At 40.2% G+C, this 24,881-nt stretch overlaps 1 protein-coding gene across 1 annotated transcript; it reads left to right on the top strand.

The window, feature by feature from the left end:
- Positions 1-524: 524 nt before the first annotated feature.
- Positions 525-17,738, top strand: asmt (acetylserotonin O-methyltransferase). Its single transcript, XM_058622525.1, has 8 exons — positions 525-1,508; positions 2,264-2,438; positions 2,603-2,732; positions 3,735-3,803; positions 7,230-7,348; positions 13,722-13,862; positions 15,911-16,033; positions 17,162-17,738. The coding sequence occupies exons 1-8, from the start codon at positions 1,407-1,409 to the stop codon at positions 17,383-17,385; spliced, it is 1,083 nt and encodes a 360-aa protein (XP_058478508.1). The 5' UTR covers positions 525-1,406; the 3' UTR covers positions 17,386-17,738.
- Positions 17,739-24,881: the final 7,143 nt, after the last annotated feature.

Genomic DNA, 24,881 nt, shown 5'->3' with positions numbered 1-24,881 from the left:
CACTTGTACTTAACTGAGTGGAAAAGTTCAAATATGCATACTGTTAGTTATTTTACAGTCTGTTCTTTTAGTTGGACTTGAGCTTGGGAGAAGTCTGTTTCAGTTTTAACACTTCCTACTTTGACAAATTTACTTATGAGAAAAAAACGGTTTTGTTGTGTGTACTGCATGCTCATGGACCCGCAAGAGCATGTCTTACTTACGTGCTTGAAATAAAAATACAGTCAGAAGTTTTGGTGAAGATGTACAATTTGTTTTGCTATATACTGGATGTTTTTTTATTTTATTTTTTTATATATATTGTTTCCAGTCCATTCATGACCTAAAGTCTTCGTTATCAAGTTAATCTGTTAAATATTCCCTGGAGTTATGTGATTTGTCGTTTGGTTCAGATCAGGGTTTCTGAATCCTGGTCCTGTTTTTAGATGTTTCCCTGCTCCAACACACCTGATTCAAATAAATGGCTCGTTTTCAGGCTTGCTGCAGAAGCCTGATAACGAGCCATTTATTTGAATCAGGTGTGTTGGAGCAGGGAAACATCTAAGACATGCAGGGCAGTGGCTTCCCAGGACCAGGATTGACAAACCCTGGTTTAGATCCTGTCAGAAAATAGTGAAATCAGAGTTTGCCAAACCTCAAATGTCTTGTTCAAATCCAGTTTACTGTCATGATGGAATACAGAAACCAGACCCAACCAATCAGTCATCAACAATAATTTTACAGTGAGTTAAGTAGGTGATTACTAATTGATTGCAGTCTCATGTGTCTCATGCTCATGAACACAGTTTAATATCTTTTTCTTATTTGTTTTTGTCCCTAGATGAAGTAATACTTGTGGGAAGGATCACGCTAACGGTCATATGTGTATGCTGCCTTAATCAACTACTGAGTGTCAATGTAATCTCATGAAGGCATGTGCATAACAAGTGGTATCATTTGATGTGATTCTATCACTAATCCATCTGTGAAAGTGTAACGAGGCCATGTGGATAATAACACATCTATTACACCATAGATTCCATGAAAGGTCAGTTTTTGGGGTCATGAAAACTTTGTGGAGGACATTGTCTGATATGAGTGAGTGAAAGTCTCCATCTGAGTGATCATGAACAAGGCAGCAGTGTTTCGCTTTTGTGAGTCGTTTCTTTGTGTAACGCAGACCGAACCCCTGCTCTAATCTGGGTTATCTGGCTGTAATCGGCTTAGCCCATTGCCACGCTGACTGCTGCTACTGCTGCTTGGTGGGCACTTTCTTGTGGATTTAGTCTGCTTTTCTCTTCACTGCCATTAATGCAGAACATACACCTGTTGCAGACTTGAAGGGAAGTTCATTTCACAGAGGTTGCAGAGCACCGGAGAACCACATCACTTTGTTCTGTTCAAGGTCTCCTGTCAAACCTGTGGCCATGGACGAGTGTCGAGAGATGGCTTCACCTGAGGGGACACCTGCTGCCGACGCGTATCCCAGAAAAATAATGGAATATATGGAAGGATTCCTCATCTCAAAGGTGACGCGCGTCTGTAGTCTATAACCACAGACACTTGCCTGTAGGCACTTTAAAGTTACTGTGACAGCAGAAATGTTGACGTGGGTTCATCCTGTTTAAGACATGACAGTGTGACGGAGAGCAAGCATGCAGGCATTTAATGATAATTCCTTTTTATTTATGCATTTCATTTATTTTTCCTTGAGAATGTGAATCCTGCTGCTCATCGGTTGGTGGCAGTATTTCAATGTTTGATGATTCAGTTTCTCAAGGGAAAATTACACAGAATGTTAGTTATTGTTTTGTTAAAACTATATTTTCAGTAGTGCAGGATAAAGAATCATGTACACAAACATATCCAGATAGACCAAACCCCCTGTTTTCTCAAGCAATGTTACTATTGTTTTCTGTTCTTTGTTTCTGTATTACTTTTTAAAATTTCTTGGGTATTGATTCATATTCATTCTGTATTAATGTGATAAGAATGTATATTAATTAAAGGGAGAACTTCAAATATCATGCAGTATATACTGCTATGACTTTATCTTACACTGTCTTGTAAGAAATTAACAATTAGCCAAGAAATTACAGCTATCAAATCTACAGCTGTTATTTTATTTCATTAAAATCAAGTATTTCCAGACCTTAAGATAAATGTTGAGATAATCTCATTGTACGTGATGAGTTCTGTATAACTATATGAAATGCAAAGGTGTTGCTATATAATAATATAATATGTTCTATATTCTTAACAACATGATCTTTCTCTGACACAGACCATGTTCACGTCCTGTGAGCTGGGTGTGTATGATGTCTTGCTTGGTGCAGGGCGCCCCCTGTCTGCAGAGGAGATCAGTCAGGCAATAGGAGCCAGTCTGGATGGCACAGAGAGGCTGCTGGCTGCCTGCACAGGCCTGCAGCTGCTCAGCACACACAAGGACGATGGACGAGGTCAGCCTACATATTTGACACACTTTCTAGCACGTCCACCATGTGCACTTGTCCTGGCCTGTATCTGTCTACTGTATTATAACCTGCAGTCAGTCATTCATTCACAATCACCATCCTCTTATCTGCTTCTGCTCCTTTGTCTCCTCTCCTACCACCTGTTTCAGTGCTTTACAGTAACACAGATCAGGCCAGTGTCTACCTGACCCGCTCCAGTCCTTTATCTCTCCTTCAGTCCATCCAGTACAACTCCAGGACCATCTATTTGTGCTGGCACCACCTGACCGACGCTGTCAGGTCAGTTCACAAGTCCCTGTTGGGACACATTTCATACACATTTGCCTTAAACTTGATTTAGCCTTTATGTTTGGATTATGATTTAACTTGAATGGACTCAGTGATGTTTTAGCTTTGTCATCTTTCTTGTGGTGAAGTCTGTGATTTGCACATGGAGATGGACTTTTTTAGTATAGATCAAATTATTTGATCTATAGAACATAATGAAAAATAGGTCTTTAGTCCAAAAGCCAAAAGATTTCACTTTATTTCATTAATGATATAAATACAAACTCTTTTATAGTTCATGTCTCGAGTACTTGATGAATCACTGTAGAAAATGATATAGATACAGTATTTTCCACATATACAGTATTAACTGTAGTTATAACAGACGTAAATGGTCTGTTTCTGTTAGAGTAAGTAGTTTTTGTTGTGATTTCGAGGTTATACGTATCTAAAATGTCCTGTCAGATTATTTTCCACCTGTAACTCACAACAATACAATACTAATCTAACTGAATGCTACATAAATCCAACATTACATAAATAACTGCTATACGGTAGCTGCTGAGGAAAATTAAGAAGACAATGTTAGAACAGTTATTGATTTAAGTGAACTAGCTTCAAATCATCCACAGTTCACAGCAGTCCACTGCGATGGCTGTGAAGTGTTTGACTCTGAGCCAATGGATGTGGATTCTGGCTGTCTTTTTTCTCTTGGAACAGTGTCTCAAAAGACATTTTTGGTCTCATTGTTATTTCCGAGGGAGGGAGGACAGTCAGCATCAATTTCACTGTGGCTGACGAGTTATCAGCCACAGTTCATTTGTGGGAATGATGGCAGTGAAGACAATCGGGATGCCTCTATCCTAGATAAGGTCATCCTGGATATTCTAAATAGATGTCAAGTGTCCATAATGGAATTCATCGTCTCACTGATGCCATCTACTTCAACTGTGACTATGACCATCAATAACCAGATCACATTGTTGTCTGTATATCTTTATTTTCATGTCCTAGAGAGGGGAGAAACCAGTATGAAAGGGCCTTTGGAGTCAGTTCTAAGGACCTGTTTGAAGCTCTCTACAGGTAAGAATCTCTTTGTTTAACACACAGAAAGGAGCGTGTGTGTGTGTGTGTGTGTGTGCGTGCGTGCGCTTTCGCCTCATTCCATCGTAAGCTGGCCTGTCACACTTCTCTCCCCCCCTCCTAAAAAGAAGAATTCATTAAGAGGCAAGGGGTGTGTGATAGAGAGAGAGAGAAAGAATATATTGTCCTTGAGGGCTTTGTGTTTTAATGGTTGACTGATCTGCTGATCAGCAGCTTTTAGAGGTCACATTACTTAAATTTTCAAACTTTAGTTTGCTAATTGATTTTGACTGGCCTGCCCGGGGCCCTGCAGACATGTAGAGCAGTCGCAGACCTTAAGGAACTGTGTCCATCACAACTGAAACACGTAGTCAAACTTGTTAACAGTCTCCTGTCTTGTCCTAGTTATGACATGATTTGCCAAACTTAACTCGTGTGCTCTGATGAAAGCGCTGGACTGGAGGATGAAATATGTGTTGAAGTCTACATTTTTACAGCTTAATAATAAAATGTACCAACTAGGGATGGGAATCTGTATCAGTCAGATACTGACCAGCAAAGCATTTTAGCTGAGTCATGTTTTGGCTGTTTATTTCTTCTTTTTGGGAGAACAACATTTGTTACAGTTGGAGAATCATGCTTCATAGTTCATAAATGGTCTAAAATGACTGGAACCCACGTGTATCCGATTTTGTGATATTGTTATCGGACACAAAGAAGTGGTGTCCATCCCCGGTACCAACGTAAGTGTGGAGATGTTCTGTAAGAATTAGCCCGTATTTATTTAATAAAATCGGAATATTTTATTATTATGAGAATGTAATCAATCACACATTTTACCATCACCTGGTTTTTACATATGATGCAGTTGAGGCTTGTACATAAATATTTGTTAGTCTCTCTTTCCATTTCATTCATTTCTTTTTCATGTCTTTTTACGGGGCAGCTGCTTATCTCACAGAAATCTCTTCATTAAAATAAGATCCCTGCAAAATTAGAATTGCCATGCACACCAAATGTAGAACACAAAAATACCCTACAAGGAAAATATCAACACCTGTGCACAAACAATGTAACGTCGAGATGCAGTTGATTTCCCTTGTGAATACTGTGGGTAAATTAGCAAGAGGAAATCACCACTGAAAACATTCGCTGTATTTCTTGGAGCGCCGTTACAGTGGCAGGATGAGTCAAAGTCGGCTGGATGACTCAGGCTCCTGTTTACTCATTGCCATTTAACTAGCCATGTGCTGCAAATGAATAATTTACAGCCTCATCCCATCTGTAGCTGGAACTCACACACACACACACACACACAAGAAAGCTGAACAGATTTTTGGAAGAAAACTGTCAGTAAAGACTGGATTTTTTTGAGATTTCAAATGTGTTCAAGTTACTGCAAAATAAGAACGTTTTATCCAGAACTTCCATAAATGCATGAAACCATTCTTCTGGTCATGAGACAAGAGTTCCATGCTGTTAAGTATGGATAGTATTCATAATACATTATTTTGGATATTAGCACACTAGTTTTCATCTTCTCTGCTGTGCGTGTGATATTGTAGGTTCATAGGAATACAAACTATGAACATTATATTGTGTGAATATAAGTCTGAATGTTTGTTTTTCTCTGTATATTGACCCTGCAATGGACTGACAATCAAGCAGCTGTCTTTTGTAAATGGATAAACTTAAAGCCTTTTTAGTGTAAATGCCACAATGAGCACACTTTACACCCAGTTTCAAATCATTACACTGGCTTGCTGTTTCTTTTAGAATCGATTTACGATTCTCTTTTTTTTTTGTTTTTAAATCTCTAAATCTTACTCTTAGGCCCACTTATTTATCAGTTTGTTTTTAAGGAAATAACCATCGAGAACCCTCAGGTCTTAAGGTAGCAGTCTTTTAATTATACCCAAAGTTAGTGCTCTCTCTGTTATTACGGTCCTCGTCTTTGGAGCTGCTTTCCCGAAGACCTGAGGGCAGCAGAGAATGTTCATATTATTTTTTTAAAACAAACACTCTTGTAACCTGGCTTTTACCTGAGATGTATTCTTTATTTTGTACTCTTATTTCATTTTAGGATCTGACACGCATTATTTTATTCTACCCTTTAGTGTCCTTTAACATTCTTACCTCATTTATTTATTTTATTTTATTCATTTATGTACTTGTGTTTTTATCCTGTGAAGCGCTTTGCAAGTTGCATTGCCTTGTATGAAAAAATGATTGATTGGTGATGCTAGATGCAAGCAAAAATCACCACTACAAGAAACAACATCCAGCCTTTCAGTTTCACTTTAACTTAGAACCAAATAAAGAAAACAATATGTGAACCCGTTAATGGCATCGACCAAATCTAACTGTAGATTGTAGAACTGTAGAAAGATTGCAAACCTAGAGTGCTAATCGATTAAACTAGATTGGAAGTTTGGGTTAGAACTACTTGTAATTGTCATTTGAATTATTTAGAGACACAATAAAACATTAACTGTGTATAAAACAGCGAGAGATACATTGGCAATTTCCACAAGCAGATGGAACATATAAAATCATCAAGGTTTTCACGTAGACACTGTCGTCAGATTTAAGCCGACAGTCTATCTGCTGATTGACCTCCACGGTTGTTTTCATCTTTTCAAATGTAACCAGAGTCTTTAGCTGCAGCGTTGAGTCACCTTCCCTTTAGTCCCTGTCAACTAAACCTTCAAAGTTTTCTTGTAGAGCTTGTCTTAAGGCCACCTGAAGTTTGATCATGTAACAACAACCTTATCACTCTAGTATAGTGAAGTGATGTGAGGACGGAGAGAATAGGGGAGGATGCTCAGAGGAAGAGAGAGTGAGAGAAAGCATGTGTGTGTATGTGTGTGTGCGTGCAAGCCGTGATGGTGAGGTAGAGATTCCTCAGAGCAGCAGCCGTCACCACAGGGCCTTCTATTCTTTTACACCCTGTCTCAGATTCATGCACAAACAACACACATGTACACACTCATCACCACAGGGGGGAAACAGCATGTGAAGGTACACACTGTGTGTGTGTTTGTTTGTTTGTCTGTTTACTGTGGACATAGCGCAAGTGGCATGAAAACAGTGACAAAATGAATATGATGGATTCTCCGTTTACACCCAGTGATGGGATGTACTGCATCTTGGGTGAACGAATCACAATTGCATATGTATGACCTCCTTGGTGGACGGCGACACTCAAACCACTTGCTTTTAGGAAGTGTGGGGTGCATTTTTACCACACACTGATGCACGATGCTGCATCCATGACCGTGACAGCGACGTAGCAGTAGTTTGAGGTTGGCAGGAAAGCAATCAGGAACATAATTTGATCAGCTGGGAATCTTAAGAGACACGTGTAAATGGTGACGTGTTGAATCATTTAAAATGTCTTACTGTTTGTTTTCTTTGTGTGTGTAGGTGTGATGAGGAGATGGTAAAGTTTATGCAGTTAATGAACTCCATCTGGAACATCTGTGGTAAAGATGTGGTCAGGGCCTTTGACCTGTCACCTTTCAAAGCCATCTGTGACCTTGGGGGTAAGTATTCGTGTGTGTGTATTTATAACTTGTGTGGTCCAAAAAAACCTGTATTTGTAGGGACATTGTCTCGGCCCCACAACTTTTTTATGGTTAAGACCTGGTTTTTAGACCTGGAGTTTAGGTCAGGTTTAAGGCAGGGGTCTGCAACCTGTGGCTTTTCAGCACCTCTGCAGTGGAAAGCCATTCCTAGCACTCAAATGAAGTCATGTGTACATGAAGGATCCACATACAAGCTTTTAAAATCCAAACATTGTTGTATTTGTTAACGAGGGTCACTTTTTATTTTATCAACTCTCCACAAATAATGGAAGTATGCTTTTGGTATGTTTTCCTTCATATTCATATATAAAACTGTATACATGATGTTATTTTCATTTGATGGGTTAAATAGTTAACCCTAACCCTAGTGGTTGCAGAGCCCCTGGGTTAAGGTAAGGGTTAAGGTTTGGCACTTAGTTGTGATGGTTAAGGATAGAGTAAGGGGCCAGGGAATGCATTATGTCAGTGTTGTGTACTCACTAAGATATAAAAAGAAGTTTGTGTGTGTGTGTGTATCAAGTGGTCACATCTATAATTTCCATAAGGTTGCGAGTTGAAAGTCATCAGCATTAAAACTTGTTGGTGTTGTGTTAACTAAGTGAGTTAACTCAGCCACACACACACACACACACACACACACACACACACACACACACACACACACACACACACTCCTATATATATTACAGTACAGTATCCACAACACACACCAGCCGTTGTGACCTTTATGAGATTGCCCACAGCTTCTGTGAGTTAATGACTCTTAGTTAATCAGTCATGCTTCCCAACACACACACACACAACTCAAAGTCACCTCCACCTGGAGGCTCCCTTGTTAACCCGTCACACTCACTGTGTCTCAGAGTCGTACATTATTATACACACGCACGTGATTGATGATATATTTGAGAAGAACAGAAACTACAGTTTGCTGATGCTCAAGGTTAATGCTCTCCCTGTCACTAAATAACTAATATTGGTTGATTATTAGCACAAAAAAAATAAAAGGGAGCAGCCACGACACATTGAAATGAATGAATAATGATATAGTTTTATTCGTGAATGAATAATGTGTTTATTTGTGGCTTCCTCTGGGTTCACTCAGCTGAGCTAAATAGCGGATCACGTGATCAATCACAAAGACATCCTTTTTTTGGCAACATCTGGGTGGAAACAAATATTCCCAAAATAAGTAACAAACCTCATCAATAATGCATCAGCATCATTTCCAAAATCAACACTCCAAAAATGATTCCATCACAATATTTCATCAGACATCAAACATCTGTTCCCAAGAATATGAATAAAAGCTTTCATATAATAAGCAGAAATAACAAAAAAGGGGATCTAGTGGACACCGTCCATCGCCTCTGACCTTTGACCTACGTCACAGCTGATAACTGTCCACTTTGTATGTGTTTTTTTGTGATAAATAAATCACTGGATCAGGTATCATAAAGATAAAAATCAGTGACAGCATTTTAGCCGAGTCATGTTTTAAGCTGCTTATATTTTCTCTCTCTACGTTAGCCCAGTTACCTATCATATTGTGGTTTTTAACAGCAGCCTTATGCTCAGTAACTCTTAGTTTAAGATCTCTCATGGTGTCCCCACTGCAGAGTTAGTGGAGAGTGTATTTATCGCTTGTTATTGCCAAAATAATGGCTGTAATCCATGAGTTTGTCATTTTACAGCTAAGAGATGAGACATTTTAAGTGTGGATAATGAACACAACAATCAGTCAGTAAACTGTGTTTTTAAATTTGCATTCATGTGGACATATTTCTTATCAGTTTAATGTGATTTTTTTTTTTTTGGCACAGTGGGATCCAGATGTTCATACCCTATTATCATTGAACTTACATTTTTAACAGATTAATGTAGTCAGGGAGTTAACGGCGTCAACAGATATCAATGTGAAACATGGTGTTGCAGGCCAGTCAGTCTTCTGTAGATATTCAATATTAAGAGGGAGCTTTCATCACCGTCTGTGTCGGATGTTTTGATGAAACGTCTTTGAACAGCACATTCCTCGTGCTTCCAAAATGCTTTACACCGAGAACGACGACACAAACGCGAGGAAGAAAAGAGACCGAACAAACACGGTGTGATCTCGACAACGTGAGGCCAAGAGCTTCCGAACAAATGTAGAGACAAACTGAGAACAGAGCAGGATCAAAGCAGACGGAAACAGAAAAAGGTACAAATGAATCTTTTGCCGTCTGCTGAAAACCTAACCATGTGAATAATAAAGAAAAAGCGTTAGTCAGAGAAATGCTACCTGTGCTCTCTCATTTAGTTTCATCCTGTTTTCTTAACTAAACTGAAGACAGAACATTGTCTTCTCCTCCACTATTGTGCAGAGACTCACAACAATGACAATGATATTTAGGAAATTAAATGTCATTGGTCTCTTAGAAGAAGATGATTAGCCAGTTTGGGCAAAATATGTAATTGTGATTTATCTGGCAGACTGCAACTCTGTCTGAAGTTGAGGTTCAGATGAATATTCACTGTGTAATTGATTTGAAATATTGAAATGTGATGGTGCATTTACCACATGACTCCATCAGTGCATTTATTACTCCCCATTCTCGTGCAAGGATAACACAAATTAATTGCATAGAACAATCAAAGTATAAGAATGAAACTGCAGTCTTTCAATTTGAAAATGATTAGTTGTTGACACAAGACTGCACTCACTCAGGGGTCATGTATGAAAATCCAGTATTAATGTGCACATAACCAGTAAAGGGGCAATTCATTAAGAAAACCATACTGCAGTAGATGCCTCTAACATTTATCAGAAAAAAAAATCTCTCATCAGTTTTGGCTTCACCTGAAACAGTAGCACACTGTGGCTGACACCTGTGTGTGACACCACCGTTGACCACACTGTGGAGCTGTGAAGCCACTGAACGCACCCGTACTCCTCGCTATGAGTCCCCGTTGCACGGAAGGCACAGTCAGTCCTGTCATTTTGTTCTCTGTGCAACTTTCTCTGCATGATGTTTAAGAGTAATGTTTATGCATGAAGGTGGGTCACCCAAAAAGTGTGAGCGAGTGGACAGCAGGAGGTTGAAGGGCTGTGACTGCAGTGTCTCTCACAGCATCTGTTGTACCTGCACACACCTGCTGTGCAGGTGCCCAGTCTTTCTGTCTTGTATGTCTGTCCAACTATCTGCCACCTGGCTGACTTGAATCAAACCCCCCCGACGTTATCAGCCAGTCTGAGCCCCCGCTCACAGTGTAAATACTGAGAGTGTATTTGTGCTGTACTGGCTCTCTGTGGGAAGCATCCCCATATATTTTAATGTGACATTCAACACACCGTTCTGTGGTTTAAAAATAGCATATAATCAACTGATGGGTAAAGTTTCTCTCAGGTTGTTCTTGGTTCTGATTCATGATGTGTATTTGTTAATTTGCAACATCTGGAATACCACAACCACACATGTCTCTACAAAGAACCAGCTGCTGGCACAACAGGCACACTGACACGGAGCACAGTCAAGACTCTAGTATCATTTTTGTGCAGTAACTACGGTATATTCACCAAGCAGAGTACTGAAAAGGGATACTTGAGTAAAAGTACAAGTATCTTATCAGAAAAAGGGCTTTGGTAGAAGTTGAAGTCACTTTTTAATAATATTACGTAAGTAAAAGTCTTAAGTATCAAAAGTAATTTTCTGATATAAAATGTACTTAAGTTTTAGAAGTAAATGTAGTAGTTGTCTTTCAACTGGAAGGTCCTGGGTTCAATTCCTGTCTCTGTTAGTCCATGTGTCCTTCAGCAAGACATTTAACCCCATGTTGCAGCGTGTTAATGGGTGAATGGCAGCTCATCAAGACTAGAAAAGCTCTAAATACAGACATTACCAACTCTTCTTCCAATTTTATTTGGTGGTAACGAGTAACAAAGATAGTTAGAGGAAATGTAGTGGAGTAAAAGTCCATCCATCCATTTTCTACCTCTTTATCCTCCGCATGAAGGTCGTGGGGGGTGCTGTGCCAATCCCAGCTGACATAGGGCGATAGGCGGGGTACACCCTGGACAGATTGCAGGGTCACATATAGATAAACAACCGTTCACTCTCACATTCACACCTATGGTCAATGTAGAGTGACCAATTTACCTAATCCCATATTGCATGTCTTTGGACTGCGGGAGGAAGCTGGAGAACCTGGAGAAAACCCACGCACACATGGAGAGAACATGCAAACTCCATGCAGAAAGGCCCTTGTTACAACCGGGACTCAACCCGGGTCTTCTTGCTGCAAAGGCAAGAGCGCTAGGTAAAAGTTGCTAGAAATATAAATATCAAAGTTAAGTACAGATAAGTGAATTTTGTACTTTAGTTAGTAAGTATTTGTACTTAAACTGAATTTCAGCGAATACAACAAAACCGGCGTGCCAGAGTAATGAATAGAAATGCCTTCAGCGTGCCAAGAAAGTAAATGGACCGAGAGCACAAAAGAGAGAAGAAAATATTGACACAGCGCAGTGACATGGTTGCACTTTAACAATCACAAACCTCCCATCAAAGGGGGTCATTAAAAAAGTGAGGCAGCCAGGTTAGCTCGGGGTCTTGTACAGCGCGTTGTTAGATTTTTATTCCTCCTTGTTTTGCCGTTTGATATTTTCATCTGCTGCCGACCCCGGTTTCATGTAAGAGCTAAAGTGTGTGTTTGAGAAAATGAGAAAGCTGAGCGAAAAATAAATAAATAACTAACTAACTAAAGCATCGACTGATTGAGTAGCAGCAGGTCGTGTTAGGAGACTACTATAGGGTTTGGCAGTTTTGGCTTCAACCAAAAAACGCACACACACACACAGAGCTAGATTTGTGCGACCCTTCGATCTGTATTCCACCTCAGTGAATCTCCATCACCGTTTATTTTCTCTCTATCACCATCTATCACTTTCTCTTGTGCTGTGCTGCATACATGACAAGGGATCACATTTAATTTTTCATCTTCTACTGCTTTATCCTCTGCATGAGGGTCATGGGGAGCACTGGTGCTAATCCCGGCTGACATCGGGCGAAAGGTGGGGTACACCCTGGACAGATCGCCAGTCCATCACAGGGCCACATCCACTCTCACACTCACAGCTGTTGTTAATTTAGAGTCACATTTGCCTAATCCCCAAATCTGCATGTTTTTGGACTGTGGGAGGAAGCTGGAGAACCTGGAGAAAACCCATACACACACAGGGAAAGCATGCAAACGCTATGCAGAAAGGCCCTTGTTCCGACTGGGCTGCAAACCCGGGGTTATCTTACTGCAAAGGTCTTCGAACATGCATGTAATGTCCAGTTTTCTATTCACATCATCACGTTGTAGCTCACTCACTCACTCACTCACTCACTCACTCACTCACTCCTCATCTTCTCCATCTTCCACATGAGGGTCACAGGGGGCACTGGTGCCAATCCCAGCTGACATGGGACGAAACGAAAGGCGGGTACACCCTGGACAGGTGGAGCTACAACCAGCCAAAGCATGATTCTCCAATAGTGTAACAAGTATTCTGCTCAAATAAAGAAGAAATAACCAGCCCACCAAATGTTTCAGTTAAAATACAGTTAACCTTTTTTTATTTACATTTATTTGCATTATTTATTTTTATTTACATACAGTCTGTACTGAGTGAAGTATTAATGTGATAATTAGGGGTTTTGGGATTGTATTAGACTGTTTTTTTCTCATATCTCATCCAGTGATTTTGACCAGTATCTCAGTGATACTGATACTGGGTATCATATCATGTTGGCTCTTCCCTCCTGGAAACCGTAAGATAGTTCAGTGTACACTAAAGACATGCAGTGATGAACAGTCCGGCTTTAACAGGGACTTTGAAATGCACTGAAAGCTCAGCGTTTTTCTACCCTATTTAAATGCATGTGAAGTCAGTTTTAGGCAGATCAAATCAAAACAGTGTGTGCACGTGTGTGTGTGTGTGTGTGTGTATGAGTTTACTTTTCCCCCACATTAGATTCCTTAATAGGATTCCTAAATTGCTGCTCTGCTGTTTCTATATACAGCTCATGACTCTCTGTCACTCTACATTCACTTCATTTCACGTGGCTCATTGTCATGAATGTAGATGAACAGTATTCCCAAAGCGGCACATACACGTGAATACAAATCATGCAAATAAATAATGGCTACATACCTGAAAGCATCTCCTGTGACCCCCCCCCCCCGTGTGTGTGTGTGTGTGTGTATCCTTGTTAGTGAAGCCCCCCCCCCCCACACACACACACCCCGCCGTGTGTATTCACCGTGCTGTAACCAAGTAATTCTCTTTCTCTCCCTCCCACTCCAGGCTGCAGCGGAGCATTAGCCAAACAGTGCACGTCCTCCTACCCAGAATGCACTGTGACGATCTTTGACCTCCCCAAGGTAGTGCGTATGTCGAGGGAACACTTTGTCAGTGAGGCCGACCTGAGGATAAGCTTTCACCAAGGTAGCGTCATTACAACTGGGTGATATCACTTGCCATTTATAATCGTATACAGCCAGTTCAAGTGCAGCGCTGCACATGTATGCACACACACACACACACACACACGTATACCATCCAGAATTAAATCTGGCCAAAGTACTGCCTCATGAAGTACCGCCCTGTGGTTGTATTCCTGTCAAACCTGTCGGATCATAATTGATGTATAGATTCTTGAGGTAGTTGAATTAGTTTATCCTTTGTGCCAAATCCAAAGGAAATCTGTCATTTCCTGGAGAGAGGATCACCAGGTCCAGCAGCGCAGTCTATAAGCAGAGATTCCCAGAATGACAGTCTGGGTAGAGTAAGTTTATGCACTCCTGTTGCACCGAGGCGTAGCGCTCAGTCTGAGCTGGCTCAGTGGGCATTAGTTGTGGTTTTAATGAGCAGAATCTCGCAGCCGTCACATCTGTTCCAATCATTTGTGGCAGAAGAAGTCCATGCGGGGGTCACACAGGTGCCTTCAGACAGCACAGCACTGACCGCAGGAGATCTAGCACGCTTACAGGAGTTTTTAAGTCAAAATCAAAGTCGTCAAAAACAAAACAAAACACAGGACACGATGCACAGGAGAGGATGAGATAGTGCCTTTAGACATGTGCCATCATATCTCAAAAGTATTCAAAAGGCCCTTCTAAAACCATGTCTTGGTTTTTATCGTCATACTGTACTTCGAGAGGGTGCCAAAGTGCTTTTGCCTTTCAGGTGTCTTTTTGGGCAGGTAGAGAAAATGGGTTTAATGGTGTCATTCATTCAGGTTCTATTTAAGACTGATGAGGCGGCCCATTTTAAGGCCCTTTTCAAAGTGACAACGTGTCATCTGAAAATGTCCCATGCTAACTATAGCACATCCATCTCTCTTTCCATTTTGTGAAGACCACTCTTTAGTTAATTTGGCATTAACTTGGCTACAGAAAGACTTGTATGTGAGCTCTTTGCATGTGATTTCAGTCATACTCCATCCTGTTCTTTTTGGCAAAGGTAAAACTACCTCCCCCGCAAAGACTTTGAGAGAGTTATTCATACTTTTATTGCGTCAAGACATTGACACTCTCTATCTGTCGTCTCATTTGCAGCAGCTCGTTTTCTAACCCTGAAAAAGAAAGTGTGACCACATCACATCAGTTTTGTCCTCCCTCCACTGGCGTTGTGTTCAGTTCAGGATTGATTTTAAGATTATTTGCTGTTTTTTATTAAGCTTTTAAATAGTCTGGCCCCAACATATTTATACCACTTGATACATCTTCAGACTCCTGTGAGGGTAATGAGATCCTCCAGGCAGTTGCTGCTGGATGTTTCCTAGAACAAGGTGCAAAACCAGAGGTGATGGAACCTTTTCAGTGTCTGTGACCCCAGTCTATGGAATAGTTAACCTTCTCATGTAAGAGCAGCTCAGACTCTAGAGACGCTACAAAAAAAAGACACCTCTTCACCTTGGCATTCAATTCAGGACGAGCGAGACAACTTGCCTTTTTTCAGTTGTGCTGCTTCTTTCTTATTTTATTATATATATTTATTTTACTTTGCTTTGTGAACTCATTTGACAATGTTTTCAGCGTCATTGACATTTGTTCTTATTTGAAAAATATGAATGACAGTTTAAAAATAAAAAATAAAAAATAGTCATATGCACAAATACATCATATCAATGCATATACACTTTTATTTTACTATTATTGTTTATCCACTGTTACTAAACATTAGATAATCCATTAACTAAAATCCCCCCTTAAGTTTTCCCTTAACTAGTTCACTACTACTGAACATTAGGCAGCAGTTGGTCAACTTTTGGCTTGCATGAATTTGACTTAATTAGTTTGCAGCAGACGTCCCTCGTTTAATGTAATTATGTTGGAGTATGTAAACCACTGATGGAATCATTGTCATATTACTGCAAGGCTTGTCAGCAGAATTAATAATTACATGAAATAATTAAATCAAATACAACGGTGTCTTAGGAAGGCCGCGCATTTCAATTTTCTCTCTGTGTGTGTGTGTGTGTGTGTTTTTAGGGGATTTCTTCAAAGACCCCCTACCACAGGCTGACCTCTACATCCTTGCCAGAATCCTCCACGACTGGACAGACGAACGCTGCATAGAACTACTCAGTAGAATTTATGAAGCCTGCAATCCAGGTCTGTACGTGCGTGCGTGCATGCATGCGTGTGTGTATGTGTGCACTTTTTTCCTTTCTGCCTGAAACAAGGTGGCAGATTGTGTACCCACAATGCAGCTGATCCCAGTAAAGTATGTCCTTCTGACTTTGATCAAAGACACAAAAAAACAGGAGACACTATGAGGAGGCAGGAAACCTCATGTGCCTTTTGTGTGTGCGTGTGTGTATGTGCGTGTATGTATAAGAGCAAGAAAGAGAGTTTAAGTCTTATTTTACTGGACAGAGAAAAGAGTCCTTATTTAACCTCTAACAACATATTCACAGATGATCCTGATCATTTTTAATGTAGTCGTCAACAATTCAGGTTTGTCGCTCCAAAATTCTGATCTCTTTACATAAACTGAACCAAAACTGAACCCACACATCTGCGTTTGAGCCCTTCGTACCGCATTTACGCTACTCATGAAACTGTATGTGATTAGTGCTTCAGTCTGCAGTCTGAACTGGAGCAGAAATAATTACTCAATTAATAGTTGATTACTAGTTTAATAAGTGATAAATTGATTTGAGTTTTTTTTTTAAATCATTAAAACAAGTTTTCTGATTGTTCGGCTTTTTAAATGTGAATATCTTCTGGTTTCTTTGCGCCACATAACAAAGGAATCATTCAAACTGAATCATTTTGGTCTGTGGACAAAACAAGGCATCATCATATCTGACAACATTTTCTGACATTTTATAGACCAAGCGATGACTCGATGAATCGAGAACATAATCGACAGATTATCCACCCATCTTCTTCCACTTTATCCTCCACATGAGGGTCGCCAATCCCAGCTGACATAGGGCGAAAGGCGGGGTACACCCTGGACAGGTTGTCAGTCCATCACAGTGCCGTGGATAATAATCATAAGTTGCTGCCCTTGTGTGAACTCTCCCCATGTTTCAGTGCTTTGTTCTCATACATACTGTAGCCTACAGTGTGAAATCCTTGACTTCTAATAGATAGTGACTGCTACTTCTTAAAATCACCTTGCATCACATTCTCTGCAACAAATAAGTACGGACTCTCAGGACTTCCTTCTTTCTTTCTTTCCTTCCTTCCTTCCTTCCTTCCATCCTCCCTTGCTTGTGGCTCATCCTACAGGAGGCGGTGTGTTGCTGGTGGAGGCATTGCTCCACGACGACGGCTCTGGCCCTCTGACAGTACAGCTCTACTCCCTCAACATGCTGGTGCAGACAGAGGGCAGGGAGAGGACAGCTCCCCAGTACAGTGCCCTGCTGGCTGCCGCCGGCTTCACCAACATCCAGCACCGCCTGACTGGGAAGATATATGACGCTGTGCTGGGACACAAAGAGGTACGAGACTAAAAAAACCTCGGCTACTCTTGTACCAGGACTGAAAACGTTGTAGTACTGTTAGGATTTCACAGTATATATATTATATATACCATATCCAGCCCTCCGAGTTAGAAAATAATCCCAGTTAGGTGTGTTTCTGCTGTAAATGATTGGCTCTACACTGCAAAAGGTCAACCTCTATTAGAGGGTGCATGTGCAGCGTGAGCCTCCAGTCTTGCTGCTAAGAAGATGAACCTCTTTGCCTATCTACTCTCATCACTCCTAAGTCCTAAGCCGTGTGCCTGAACCCCCTCGCCTCGTACCGGTCTTAACAGCATAGTAATCTTTGTACTGTGTTCTTTGTAACGATGGATGTGACTCAATAAATCTTCTTCACAATGGCCCGGGCACATCTTTCATTTCACCCTATCCCTCTCCTCCGCCCGTGAGCAGGATGTATTCAAAATGCAGATATCGGTCTTTTATTACACAGCCGGCCCGTCATTGTGCTCCACCTCTGATGTGACGCACGTTGCTCGAGAGGAGTATTGGATTTGTGCCCACGTACATGTATTTTTTTGAGGTTATTTTTAATCAGTTACACCAATATTAACATTTATTTAGGCATAAATAATGGCAAACATATCGGTTGTTGTCAGCTTTAGCTGAAAAGAAGATCATAATCATCCTTCAATATGGTTCCAGTGAGTCCTGGTCTGTGTTCAGACAGGTATTCCACTCATTGTCACAGCACCCCATTTCCCTCTCTCCTGTTTTCCCTCACGGTAATTGTGAATTAATGAGACTTCAACGTGCAACAAATTAGAATTGATGTCAAATCCTTATGGACAGCTTTGCAGGGAAATGGCCTAATGGAGGGAAAAGAAGAGCGAAAGCTTCAGACAGCTTTGACCTGTACCGAGACGGCGGCAGTGGCCCTGACGTGCTGCTGGAGAACTAATAACGTGGTCGTCGACGGATGCTGGGTGTCACTTGGTTTAAGAAATGTGTTGTTTTGCGAGAATTACCTGTAATTATATTTAAAAGTAGGCAAATCCAGTGAGGACTGTTGGTTGTCTTTGCATAAATTTGAGGCTGAATTTGAATCAAAATGTGTAATTATGCTGATAACCTGATTTAACTTTCACTTTCTTTTAATTATTAATCCCCCACTCGCAATTAATCCAAGACTGGGTAGGAATTATCTTCTTAAGTGTTTCCATCTCTTTGATAAAAAAGAAAAAAAGAAAGTGGTTTTCCTTTAACGGAGGTAGCGAACTGCTTTGTATTTAAAAATCAAAGGAGGCACTTAGATTTTTCTGATCATGAAGGTTTTGCATATTTTTAAATAGGAAGTCACCTCAGGGGCTTGAAAGTGAAAATAAGTTGCTGTAAGTAGCTGTGTAAAGAATTACAGCTACTTTTCTTTCTGCTCTTCAGTCTGGATACGGTTTCAGTGACTGCTCTAGAAAATTCAGCTGTAATTGTCCGCTCCATTATCTAGACCAGAGGTCCTCAAACGTTTTATACCAAGTACCACCTGAGAAGAGATGGAGCTCTCGAAGTGACACCATTATCGCCGGTATCAAAACATCATAGGTGACAGAAGTGACCAACCCTCAACACGTATACGTTGTTATTATCATTCCGTGGCTTTGCTAGTTACTAGTTATTATTTTGTTATTTGTTTCATTTTTTTTCTGATTTTTCGGGATGTTTACTACTTCAGCAGAGAAGGTGGAAACATTTCTCTCCTCCACTTTTCACTTCCATTTACTGCTCCTCTCATGAGGCTATTATTGTGGCAGCCTCAGGTTCGGCCCTAGTGGGTTTTATAGATGCTTCAAGAAACTTGAGAGCTATAAAAATGTGAGGAAGTGTGACTGTTCTCTTTTCTCCTTGACCTGAATATGTGAAAAGAGAGGCATAGAATCCTTAAAACAATGCAAAATCAAGGGCATTTCATTTTCTGTTTCCTCCTGTATTTTATGAGGCACACTGGAGCCAGTGACCTTTGTACATTTGAACCTCCTTTACCTCCCCATGTTCCTTGTTTGTCCTACATACATTTCATTTAAGGCAAACTTGCAGAATAAAGTATTAAAAAGCAACAAAAATAAAAAAAAATTACACCACTATAAATAGATTGCATACTTGTAATTTGATTCCCATGCATATCATGTTCACTTGCACAATCCCCTTTGGGAAATAGATGAAAAGATAGAAATGTTAAAAACTAGAATTCTCAAGAGCGTGTCTTAATTACGGCAAATACACATCCGTGTGCGTGTTGGTGAGTGTAGATGTGTGTGTGTGTGTGTGTGTAGTGTGTACTGTACTCTGTGGGGACGCATGTCATGCACCCTAACCACCCTTAAGCTCCTGGATGCCACTTCACGATAACAACTTTAGGGCATTGCAGAGAAGCAGCTGTGAAACTGTGTGTGTGTGTGTGTGCTGTGAGAAAAATGTGGTGCTTATTAGAGCTCTGTGCTCTTAATTTTTTTTGCTCATCTTTTTCTGCGCACGGTAAACTCCAGGGAAATATCAACCACTTTGGCATTTTATTTATGTCGCGTTTTTTCTTTACATGTATTTGTAATGTCATTTTTCTGAGACAGTGAATGTGCATCTTATACTTTGAGCACATTTAAAAAAAGGAAAAGTAAATTCCTAATTTATTTCGGTACATTTCCCCATTTAGTGGAAACATCATTATAATTTCCTCGCCGGTCAGCGATTCTTCGATGATGGGATAATGCACTCTTCCACATAATTTGTTTTCACGTCACGTCATCACTAGTTTAATCACAGGAGTTCATCCATGTGTGTTGCTATAGTAACCTGATATGGCACAGTTTTGCTGTAGAAAAGAAACTTCTCGGTTAAAATGAAAAGAAAAATACATCCACGTTTCAGTGCAGGCTTTAGTGCCTGAGAAAAGAAAGCCTTTTACTGTCAGTTCAGAGGAGATTGAACCTTTTGTCGTGTACCTGTGATGGAGAATATCACCTGTATGAACCATCTGAACCATCTTGCAGGTCTTTCCTGTAAGTAATGAAACCACATTTTAAACCACTGTTTGCTCTGTGGCAGCAGCTGAATGTTGGAGCAAGAAGAGACTGAAGAGAGTTTTGTAGCCGGTAGCGTCAACAGAGAGCGGCGGCGAGAGAGAAGTGATCTGTGTCTGTTTATCAAAACAATGATGAAAGAGTCAAAGCATACAGAATTACACACACACACACACACACACAGACACACACACTCATCACATCTCACAACTCAATAAAAGTGTCATTTGGCTGTAGGCCGTGCTTTTGTCACTTCCACACACTTCCATAATTCATGGGCCGGTGACAGCGGTATTGAACGGAGGACAAAGATGTCTAACCCTGTAGGCTACACACACACACATTCTGGCACATCAGTCTTGGTGAGGACACTGATAATGCATTTCCATAGCCACATGACATAACATTAACAATCATTATTAAATGCCCTTAACGTAACTTACACCTTTAACACCTTTAACACACACCTAGTCCGTCTGGACTAACCATAAAGCGTCGAGAAAATAATCCTGTGAGTAAGTGCTTTTGCCCATTTTTCCATATTGACTTTCAATATCTGGCAGTTATTTACAATTTACTGCGTGTCAAAATAGTGTAATAACAATTTAAAAGTTTTATTTAGAAAAAACACTGCCGGTCTCAATGTGTAAAAACAGGCCAACATATGGAAACGTATGTAACTCTCTCCTCTCCTGTGACAAAGACGCTGATTCTCTATGGATTTAGATTTGTGTCCATATTTTCAAACAAACACACAAAATATCGATTTAATCATTCCAAAATATTGTATTTTATTGTTTGAAAATGCATTTGTTCTTTGCACTGTGGTTTTTTTGTTTGTGGGCGGGCCTTAGGAAGCTGCCTGCTGATTGGCTGGAGTTTTGGAGTGACAGCTCAATGGGCTAGAAGTTGTCACAGGCTTGGAGTCGCTTGGAGAACTTGTTCCACGTCAACATCCCACAAAAAAATTGTAAGTATCTTATGTATAGAATCTGAGAAATGTTAGATATTTACAATTATTTTGTCAGATGTTTGGGGAACGAGTTCCAGGCGGAAAATATAAAGTGCTGTTATATAATAATAATAATAATAATAATAATAATAAATATAATAATAATATAAGTGTTGTTTGATTTGTGAAAAATGACTAATATTGACACAAATCTGATTCCATAATTCTCTGGCTTCACGAAAAACGTGCAAACGTGTCATCTGCGATACGATCAGTGCTCAAGGGTTAATTTTTACTCCAATCCAAAACCGAGTCTAACCCTCAAGAAGCCCTTTGAAGTTGTGAGGATCGGCCGAAATGTCTCACAAAAATAGTTGTGATTCCAGATTTGTCCTCATAAGCTCCTACAGACACAAAGATCACAATTTCTTATGGTTTTTTAATGAAAAAGAAAGAAAAGTCAAGCCTGATATTCAATTCTCTTTTAAAAAATGTCTCAAGAGCGCCTCCCACAACCCTGGCTGGTGTCGACCTGTCAATAAGAAGCAGCAGAGGTGTCTGTAGTGGGACATTACTGTATTCAGAGACGTTCTTGAGGTCTTCCAGTGGATGGTGCCAGTTTTTGATTTTTGCCAGTGGTGCAGCATCTGAGACATGAAATCACACACTGACGCCTTCCAAGTACATCTTAAACTTGACAGAATTGTGTTTGATGGGTGTAAAAAAACCAATGTGTATATGTATTTTTTTTGTCATTTATTCAGGCCACATAGTGACGGTATCGCTGTCTCAAAGGTCACCTATTTGAATCCCAGCCTTTGTGTGTAGGTAATAAATGAACAATTTAATCATTTATTCAAAAGAAAACGACCTGTTTGCCTTTATTTCTACCTGTTTTACATGTAGTATTTTCTTTTTATTAGATTTTTACTCATTGGGACAGCCACTAAAGTTGACCATTGACTTTTTTTTTCATCATCATCACCTCAAATGTGTGTGTGTGTGTGTGTGCACATGTCACACTTCTCTTTGCAATGACTAATCCCTCCAATTTTGCCATTCCGCCTCTCTGTCACTTACGATTGCTTCTGTTTTTTTATATCTTTGTCCTGCCCCTTAGCGTGACTAAATGCAGCCAGTATCACACACACACACACAGACACACACGGACACACACAGACAGACACAGTTGTTCCTCCTTATTAAAAAGATTTTTTTCACAGCTCTGGTGTTTACCCTGTCAGTCGAGAGTAAAAATGGACATGTCATCACTGCCTTTGAACAAGTAGGAGAATGAAGGAGGAATTTAAATCTGTTCACACTTGCATTATGTACTGTATATGGTGACAGTTGAAACATGTTTTATGAATGTCAACATTTAAATATGTGGCTTTTAATTAACTGTAGTTGGTGTAATAATTAACACTTTTTTAACTTTAAGGTTTTAATGTCATGTTCAGACTTCTGTTTACTTTGAAGATTATTTTCTGTGCGCCCCCGGCTTTACTTCCTGTTTTATTTTGCTGCTTCTCACCTTATCCTTTACTTCCTGTGTTTTCCCGCCTCCCTGACGACCTGCTTTGCTCTGATGTGTCTCACATGTGTTTTATTGGCTTCCTCTTTGTTTATGTAGTCGACGTGCTTCCCTGACCTTGTTGCCATTTGTCCTCATAAAACTCTGTCCTGTGTTCCTTTATTTATTTTATTTTTATCCCTTGTGTCTGTCCTCGTGCTGTACTGGATGTTGTTTTTTGACCCTGTCTTTGCCTTGAGTTCTGGACACCTTTCACTGTAAGTGTCATTTATATCATGCTCATGCGAGCGCCGCATTTGGGTCGTCCTTATTTGCACTTACCGTGACATCTATACTTCAAATTTAAACCCTAGTTCATTACATTTCATTCAGAGTTGACACTGAGGGCTTTTTTTTTTAAAGAAGATGTCACTGTAAAGGTCATTTCACTTGCTTCCAACTAGTCTCCGTCTTTTCAGATCTTGTCTGCCGTCATGTTTTCTATCCCTCTAAGTCATCATTAACAAGATAAATAAACAGTGATGGGGACATGTTACTTAAACCTAAAGCTCTTATACGTCGTTATAGTCTGGATCTGGATCTTTGACCAAAACATTTTATTTTTTTGAGTGTATTCTCTCTTCATATACAGATTTCTATTGCAGATGAATGGGGCGACAGTAGCTCAGTGGTAGACTGATTTGTCTTTCAGCTCAAAGGTTGTGGGTTTGATTCCTGGCTCTGCTAGTCTACATGCTGATGTGTCCTTGGGCAAGACACATAACCCCACATTGCTCCGAGAAAAGCGTTGTTTTAGTCTTTTAAACTACCTCTCACAGAAATCGACCTATCATATTCGTTTTCATATGTGTTCGTTTCAAAATTGGTTAATCTTTGAGTGTAAGTTTGATAGAAATTGTTGTTTCACAGTTTTATTAATGATTACTGGCTGTACAAGGGCCTGTAGTTTTTTTTAATTATGTAATGATGTTGCATGTGATCCATGTCACAGAACAGAAAAGTAGTTTTTTAACTTTAGGATTTCTCTGACAGCAGTTTTTAAGAGTACATGAAACTAGCTGATTATTCTGCTGTGATTAGCTTTGTTATGTCTATGTTAACTCTTTGCCTTTGCAGCAGGAAGACCCGGGTTCCGAACAAGGGCCATTTCTACATGGAGTTTGCATGTTCTAATGGTATGTGAGTGGGTTTTCCTCAGGGTTCCCCAAAAAAAAAAAAACATGCGATATGGGGATAAGGTAGATTGGACACTCTAAATGAACCGTAGGTGTGAGTGTGTGAAGTGATCGTTGTTTGTCTCTATGGGTGTCTATGCCAATCTAAAAAAAAATAAAAATCCCTCCCCTCAAAGCTGTTATCAGCTCAATTCAAGCAGCCAACACTGCTCTTATGAACAGTTAAGCTCATTTCACCATTTGTTCTGGTTTACCAGGATTAGTCCACTGTATGAATAATATAATTATTTTAGCATTTCGTACTGTTTTGCACAGTGATTCCCACTCTGTATTGATCACCTTGCAATCTTTTAGAGACATGAATGGACGACCTCATCTTCTATCCATGCGTTGCTGCGGTGTGTATAAAGTACAGCTCATTCATAGGTCAAATACAGAGCCATAATGATTATGGTTGAATGGCTTCGCTCGCCATAGGTGATTACTCACAGGAGCATGTGGCCTTTTTGAAGGAGCACAGTTTGTTTCAGTCAGGCAGATTAACATATTCGCCTTGATTGTTTTCATTAGTGTGTAAATGCCAGGGTCGTCCTGCTTCTTGTCCCTGAGAAAATCAGAAGGGGGGGGGGGGGGGTTGAATGGCACTGCCTTGGTTGATGGAGAAGATCCCATTAATATTCATAAGCCACAGGTATATATCTGTAAGCCTAACTGCTCATGCAAAAACATGCACCTACTCTTTCATGTTCTCCCGCGACGGAGTGCCATTAATCTGTATAATACAGTCAGGTTAC

This window comes from Solea solea, chromosome 2, assembly GCF_958295425.1.
Source record: "Solea solea chromosome 2, fSolSol10.1, whole genome shotgun sequence".
NCBI lineage: Eukaryota > Metazoa > Chordata > Actinopteri > Pleuronectiformes > Soleidae > Solea > Solea solea.
Note: the sequence above shows the minus strand (reverse complement) of the source record. Positions and strands in the feature narration are given on the sequence as shown.

Bases quoted from the DNA above. Each gene is read 5' to 3' on its own strand.
- asmt (XM_058622525.1), top strand. From the start codon at position 1,407: ATGGACGAGTGTCGAGAGATGGCTTCACCTGAGGGGACACCTGCTGCC. The intron at 7,349-13,721 runs GTAAGTATTCGT...CTCCCACTCCAG, and splicing joins AGCCATCTGTGACCTTGGGG to GCTGCAGCGGAGCATTAGCC. The intron at 13,863-15,910 runs GTAGCGTCATTA...GTGTGTTTTTAG, and splicing joins GAGGATAAGCTTTCACCAAG to GGGATTTCTTCAAAGACCCC.